Below are 7,754 nucleotides of genomic sequence, written 5' to 3' on the forward strand. Positions count from 1 at the left end.
GGGAGGAGAGGAGAGAGAGAAAAATCTTGTGTGATTGTGGTGCCTGGCATGACGAGGCTATCCATCATACCTATATGATGATAGACTAAGGCCAGCCTCCAACCCAAAGACCTTAACCTATAACCTTGGCTGCAGCACTAAACCAATACCTCAACTGCTTACAAAAAGGCTGCCAGAGTTCTTTGGATTAAACTTAAAAAGAATCTCTGGGGTTACCATGAAAGTGTAATTTGAAAATAAGTGCCACAGAAAGCCCATGTACTTGAAAATCTTATAATCAGTCCAACACAATTCCCCTAAACTCATGTTTAGACTTTCTTGAGTGTCTATTGGTAGAAGAGCCACTTCAGGGAGAAGGGTGTGTAAGAGACATGGTTACATCCAAACAGCCCTGCACTTCTGTTTTATAAAAGGGCACCAAAGGAAAACACAACCCTCAAAACTGTCTCCAGAACTGGAGGAAAAAAAAATGAGGTAACAACATGAGCCTGGTTTCCAAGGCAACAACCGCAAACCTGGCCTGTCACCGGGGTGATAACCAGAATGCTTAAGGGGCTCCAGAAGAGAAGGGCTTACCTGATCCAGTCCTCCTCCAGCTCATCACAGGACTCGCCACCCGTCGTGTAGTCTGTTTCACAGTGGTCTGGGTCTGTGCTCTTGGACTTTCCTGCTTTCCCCTTGGTGGGAGCCCTTTTAGAAGGTGTCTCTAGGTTACCATTGCTGATGTACCGAGGCTGCCTGAAGTCATCCACAGACGAGGTCAGAGGAAGCTCCTGGGCCACTTCAGGCACCCTAGTGAAAACACAGGCCACTGTCAGAGACAGAGCACACTTTGACTCTGCCACCACCCTGCAACCAAAAGGGCAGTAAGAACAGTGCTAAGAGATACCCACAGTCATGGGCGCTTATCGGAGGCGTTCATCCGCCATCCTGAGCAGATGCGCCAGTTTTGCATTCAGTTTGGCACCAATTCAGACCCTTCTAACACACAAGCAGCTTTAAAGTTCTGACTAGGGGAAGGTAGTCCCTGTTAAAACTTCTAAGTAAAATGGGTCTCACACTTCCTTTTAGGAAGTTCAGACTGAGCTATAAGAGAGGTGTTTATCTGCCCTGTGCCAGAGACTTACTCAACAAAAGACTTGTCGGGGAAATAATGAGGACAATTGTCAGGAAAGACTTGTCGGGAAAATAATGAGGACAATTCTTTTCTACAGGTTCTTCCAGTTCCTGGGAAATGATGGTGTGTGTGTCTCTGTGTGTGTGTGTGTGTGTTGTGTGTGTGTCTGTGGGTAGATGCAGCTTATCCAACAAAGATAGGCTCTTTGCAACAGTATTTTTATGTTACCTATGTAGATTATCCTTTTGAGATGAAAGTTTGAAAAATCACAAAATTTAGACTAAAATGCTTCATGGTTTTGAGTGTAGTAACTGTCATCCCAGCATTCAAGAGGTAAAAGCAGGAGAATCCTTGTGTCTTCTTGGATGGACTACACAGAGAGACCCTATCTAAATAGCCACCCTTCAAAGGAAGGATTTTATTAAGTATTCTTTTAACTCCTTCTGTGTTGAACTTAAAGCCATGTAGAACCAACGAGGGCTTACCAGAACACTTGTTATGTTTCTAATGTAATGATTTCACGTTGCATCAGACGTTAAATTGCATATAATGTTCCTGCCACTGAGCATGAAAACAAAACCCAACACAGCAATAAACAGACACCCGCTACTTCTGAGCGACAGGAAGTTTTATTTTTGCGCTGTAAACAGTAAAGAACAGAAATGAACAACGATGACAACATGGCGGAGGCATTCTAAGTTACCAGCCTTTCCACCGACCAACTATTAACAGTAACTGAAGCTTTTCTGCTATTGCTTCCTGCCTCCAGGATCCGGAAGCTAACTGCTATCTCCAGGGTTACTGTTTTCTAGTGCCACCTGGTCCTCACTATTGTCAGACCCTTCACTGAGCATTCTTTTTTTTTTTAAAGATTCATTTATTTTATTTTATGCATACACTGTACGCTGTCTTCAGACACACACCAGAAGAGGGTGTCCAATCCCATTAAGGATGGTTGTGAACCACCATGTGGTTGCTGAGAATTGAACTCAGGACTTCTGGAAGAGCAGTCAGTGCTCTTAACCAGTGAACCACCTCTCCAGCCTCCTTAGCTGAGCATTTTAACCACACTTAAGCTCTTATGGACCCTGAAGCTTTGGGGAATGGTGTGTGGTTGGGGAAACAGGCAAGGCAGTATTTCTCTCTCCAAGGTTGCTGTACGTGTTATGCTAATGTTACACGTGCAGGAGTGTCAATGATTAACAAGTTCTTAGACACTCTACCCACAATACCAGCTATTGTATGTGCTTTCTGCTGCGAGGCAGTAAAATAAAACTTTGTCTTTTTCTTTGTTTTGAAGGGGTTTGTTTGTTGTTGAGACAAGGTTGTCATGTAACCCGGCCCTCAAATTCACAACATAGCTGAAGATAACCTTGAACTCTTGACCCTCCGTACCCACCCACCCCCAGGGGGGGGGTAGTATGTTAGGTAAATACCACCATGCCAGGCTTCATATAAAATCTTTTGAATATGGTCTGGCCTGTTTAAGGGCCTCTCTGCATCAGCTCTGGCCTGCAGCTTCCTGGCCCCCCTCGCTGCTTTGGATGAGGAACTGTTACATGGAACTGTGAGCAAAACAAAACCCTTTCCTCCAACTTGCTTTGATCATGGTATTTCTTTTTTCTTTCTTTTTTTTTTAATAAGGCCAGTTTATTTCTGATACCAAGACAAGAAAATAAAATTACAGGCTAATACAGGAGGAAACAATTTGATAAAATACTAAGTAATTGAATCTAGTGGCACATTAAAAGCATAATATGTCTTGATAAGTAGGATTTATGTGAGTAACTCAGGCTTGGGAATCAGTGGGGGACTACCTATGAACGACAACTTATTTACAGGCTGAAAGGATATGACCACTTCCCTGTGATGCTACAGCGTGAGACCTCAAACAGGAAAAGTCATAAAGTACCTACCCTAAAATGGACAAGAGATATCACAACAAATGAAGCACCTTAGAAACATTGTTTTAAGTAGCAAGCTGGGGGTAGCCACTTAGAAAGTCTCAGATACCAGGGACCCAAGAGGTTCCCAGGACCCAACAGAGAAGACATTAGCCGAAATACCCAACTAAGGGGAGAGAGAACCTATAGAGACCATATCCAGTGGATAGGTACAGCTCCTGGTTGAGGGATGGGACCACCCACCCACCTCAAAAATATTAATCCAGAATTCCTCCTGTCAAAAGGAAATGCAGGGACAAAGAGTGGAACAGAGACTGAAGGAAAGGCCACCAGAGACTGCCCCACCTGGGGATCCATCCCATCTGCAGATGCCAAACCCAGACACTATTGCTGATGCCAAGAAGTGCTTACTGACAGGAGCCTGATATAGCTGTCTCCTGAGAGGTTCTGCCAGAACCTGACCAATACAGATTTGGATGCTTGCAGCCAAACATTGGAATGAGTGCAGGAACCCTAGTGGAGAAGTTTTAGGGCAAGTACTCTAGGAGCCGAAGGGTTTTGCAACCCCATAGGAAGAACAATAATATCAATCAGCCATATTTCATCACAACAATAATAACCCAAAGGCAAGGTGATACCAGGACGTGGGGTATTACTGTGACAGACCTGACCATGTTTTGCAGAGGACTATGGAAAGATTTTAGAACTTTGGGCTAGAAAAGTCATTAAGTGTTTGAGAGCTCAGTAAGCTATTCTATCGGAGGTCTGAAAATTAAGATTGCTGAGAGCAGTGCAGACAGTGGAGATCTGGCTTGTGAAGTTTCAGAGGGACGAAAAGAAGTGGGTCATTTGTGTGAAGACTCTGTAGTTCTGGTCAGCTGGGGATTAAGACTCAGCTGTGACTAACAAAATACCAGAAGCACTAAAGTATAACCTTTGTTTTACTGGGATAAATGATGCTGGTTAGCTGAAGCTAAGAAGTTAGTGATGATTAAGAAGAGACGAGCATTGCTGAGGTGAAATCTTCTGGGCTTGCTTCCTGAGAGTCGGCACACAGATGCTGTGTTCCAGAGGTGGCCAAGGTTGTACCTCACACTGGTAGCGGAACCTGCTAGTGCAAGTCTCACCTAGGTGGTACTGGTTTTGAAGGCACGAAGGGGTCATGGAGAGCAGCTGAGGCTTGGCATTGTGAGAGGCCAAGAGCGGTCAATGGTGAATGTGCAGCCTCAGGGCCAGTTAAAGGTCAGAGATTGAAGGGGTCATGCAGAGAAGTTGAGGCTTGGCACCATGAAGAGAGCCTATGACAGGCTATTGGTGGAAGTAGAGCCCAGTTACAACAGAAGACCCCAGTGGTTTGGAGACGCCAGTACCATGGGATGACCGCAGCAGCTGTGGAGTAGACCCTGCCTGAGCTTACGACAAGCTCTGTGTATGCAGAGGCCAGAGCTGGAGAAGTGACTCAAGCCCTTTGGAGGAGCCCAGAAAATCATGAGTGAATCCCAGATATTGAATTTTGCCTTGATCTGAGTGTAATTATGCCCTGATATTTCCTTCTTGAAGTAAGTAAATGTTTAACTTATTGTTTATTTTACAGGAGCCCACAGTTGAAAGACTGAATTTTTAAACAGATTTTAGGTTTTAAAAGAGACTTTGGAGACTGGAGAGATGGCTCAGTGGTTAAGAGCACTGATTCTCTTCCAGAGATCCTGAGTTCAATTCCGAGCAACCACATGGTGGCTCACAACCATCTGTCATGGGATCCGATGCCCTCTTCTGGTGTGTCTAAGGACAGGTATGGTGTACTCATTCATAACATAAATAAATAAATAAATCTTTAAGAAAGAGAGAGAGAAAGACTCTGTAGTTTTATAGATTAAATCCTAAAGGACAATGACGCTGTCACTTCTCAGCCTTCTGACTAACAAGGATAAGGGAGGATAGCACAAAACAATAGGCCAACATTTTTATTTAGACAAATGTTATCAAATTAAGGTGCTACTTACAGAGGCGGTGACTTATAGAAAGACTCTGGGTATAATCGCTTGCCATTCACTTTGCCATTAGAGGAGTACGCCATCGGACTGTCAACTCTTTCCGCATAGTCAGATGGGGGTGGAGGCATGTCCTGGGTGCCTACAGACACATTTTTAACCTTAAAAAAAAAAAAAAAAAAAAATCAACCCAGGAGACATTGTCAGTCCTTATTCATAATTGAAAGGGATAAATGTTATGTTTCAAACCTGGGAGAAGATGTGAACCTGGCCTCCAGATTCTCACAGCATCCCTCAGGCCCTACCTGTTACAGGGTATGGTCTGAATACCTCACCCTCAACTCGAAACTCTCCAGCCCTAGAGGCCCTTCTCCATGCAATCCAGACCCTGCCCCTTTTGTACCTTTAGCCTCCTGGGTACTCAATTTGGCTCCCCTCTCTCCCTTCCCCTTCTCTTCTCCATACAAGGTTCAGGGTCATGACCACTCCATATTCTTCCCAATGTGTCTGCCACTGGCTATGCTCTCCAATGTATCTATCACAAACTTTCTCCTCTACCACACCTAGGAGCAATCATACCGTTTCCTTTCTTTTTTATTTGTTTTTCATTCAGAAGTGGGGGGAAAGTTATCACATATAAAATATATAATATTTAGCTCAGAATATAAAGTAGCATGAAATAATTAGATACAGTAATTTTCTTAGACTCACCCCTTCCATATCAGAAGAATCAGCTCATTTCCTGGTATGGATGAGGGGAACCAAGTTCAGTGCCCAACACCCCTGTCAAGCAACTCACAACCATCTTTAACTGCAGCTCCAAAGGATCGAACACTATCTTCTGTCATCTGTGGGTATTTGCCTACATGTGTGCACACTTACACACACACACACACACACACACACACACACACACACAGAAAAAATTAAACTTTAAAAAGAATAATGGCATCAGGCTTCTTGGATCTCAGAGTCCCCATCTGCATAAATTGGAGGCAATTACTTCATAAGAATGTTAGAAGTGATTAAAGGACATGAAGTATCCTATCTTCTACATCTTCTGAGCACAGTTAAAACAAAACAAAAAACTCCTACTATACTGGATACAAGTAAATTCCTTAGATCCAACTGAGCTCTCACACACACACACACACACACACACACACACACACACAGAACTTGCAAGGTTGTAACTGGATGAGTCTGCTATTTTATACTCTTACAATTATTATCTGCATCTATACATGGTGTGCTCTTACTATACATCCATACATGGTGTGCCCTTACTATACATATACATGAGCCTTACATCTTATGTTCTCTGTTATGGGAGCATGCAGTGGTTTCATATTCATGGTTAGTGAGAGAAAGGATCTTTTCCCTCTAAAACTGGAATTCAGGGCCACTGCCAAACCAGCAGGTGGGTTTCCAGGGAGTGTACTCAGATTCCACCACAGGGGGCCCGGGTGGGAACCATTCTTGGCTCCCACTGAATTCCTTACAACAGAACACAACACCCTCTCAGCCAAATCCGTTGCCAAGTCAAAAGCCTGTTCTTATTCTAGAGATCTCATCAGAGCTATAAAAGGCTTCCTTTCCTTAAATGCCTGTTGTACGTTTCTCCTAGGTCCCCTCCCCTTCCTTTCCCCTCCAGCAGGAACTTTACCAGAGCCCCTGTCCTTCTGGCTCCTCACTGCCTGGGGTGCCCTTCCCCCTTCCTTCCCCTGCTAATCGCTCACTAGACTCCAAATCTTAGTTCAAGTGCAGCCACCTCCTAGGGGCCTTTCCTCAGGTCCCTACAGGATGAGGTGCAAGCCTCCCTTATCTCCCCAAACCTATCCCTACAACCCTCCAGCCAGAGCACCCACTCACTCACTCACAGCAATGGCTCGCTCACTTATCTCTAACTTCTGGAAACAAGGACTGTTCACAAGCTACCAACCCGGACTGGGCTGCTAACAATGCTCAACTGATGGATCATTTCCTAGGCACCATCTTACAGCCATGACACCTCTCTCAAAAATGTGGAGACTGTGGCTCGGGGCATTGGATAACCTTCCCAAGGACCTAGAACTAATAAAAATGGTAATGTGGGAGGCCTTGCTAGCCAAAACTAGGCCAGTATCTGCATAAGTCAGAAGCCCAGAGCTCGACCTTCAAGATGGCTCAGCTTGCAAAGAAACCTGACCACCTGAGTTCAATCTCTGGTAGAAGGAGAGAGCTAAGTCCCACGGATGTCCCCTGAGTCTCACACATGCTGTGGCACAAGTGCAACCCCAAACACACATATACACAAATAAATAAGTGTAATAAAAAGAAGCCCAGAGCTTGCTGTAAAAAGATTTCCTGGAAAACTAGAGGCAAAAGAATGTAAAGTGAAAACACAAATAAGATCTGTCTTGGGAGAAGAAAAGCTCAATAGCCATCATCCCCAGGGCCAAATGCGGGAGTTGCCACTTAGTGCAGCCTCCGGTAAGCCCTTGGCTGACTGAGTCTCTCTACTCCCAAGTCTTCAAGCATGGAAAGGAACTGATAGAAAAGGGAAATGGAAATCCACACAGTGGAGTCCAGCCAACCCAGAGATGCCCCAGTCTCACTCTTCAGATTAAACGCAAAAGTTTATCTCAAAAACTTATCTCACACAAACAATTTTAAAGAATAGAATAATTAATTTGAGGGGGGATGCACAGGATACACGGATACTAAGGTACACAGTCCAATTTGAAATAAAAAAAAAAAAAA

The 7,754-nt window shown here is 44.3% G+C and overlaps 1 protein-coding gene across 4 annotated transcripts in view; it reads right to left on the bottom strand.

The window, feature by feature from the left end:
• The window catches only part of Ocln (occludin), a 54,035-nt gene that overhangs the window by 12,112 nt on the left and 34,169 nt on the right, over positions 1–7,754 (bottom strand). For all 4 annotated transcript variants that reach the window (XM_031360251.1, XM_031360254.1, XM_031360252.1 and 1 more), the window contains 2 exons: positions 5,025–5,173; positions 577–792 (listed from right to left, as the gene is read on the bottom strand). In XM_031360251.1, the coding sequence (XP_031216111.1) occupies positions 577–792; positions 5,025–5,173 (365 nt within the window). The remainder of the gene's footprint in view (positions 1–576; positions 793–5,024; positions 5,174–7,754) is intronic.

The sequence above is a fragment of the Mastomys coucha genome, unplaced genomic scaffold, assembly GCF_008632895.1.
Source record: "Mastomys coucha isolate ucsf_1 unplaced genomic scaffold, UCSF_Mcou_1 pScaffold8, whole genome shotgun sequence".
Taxonomy (NCBI): Eukaryota; Metazoa; Chordata; class Mammalia; order Rodentia; family Muridae; genus Mastomys; species Mastomys coucha.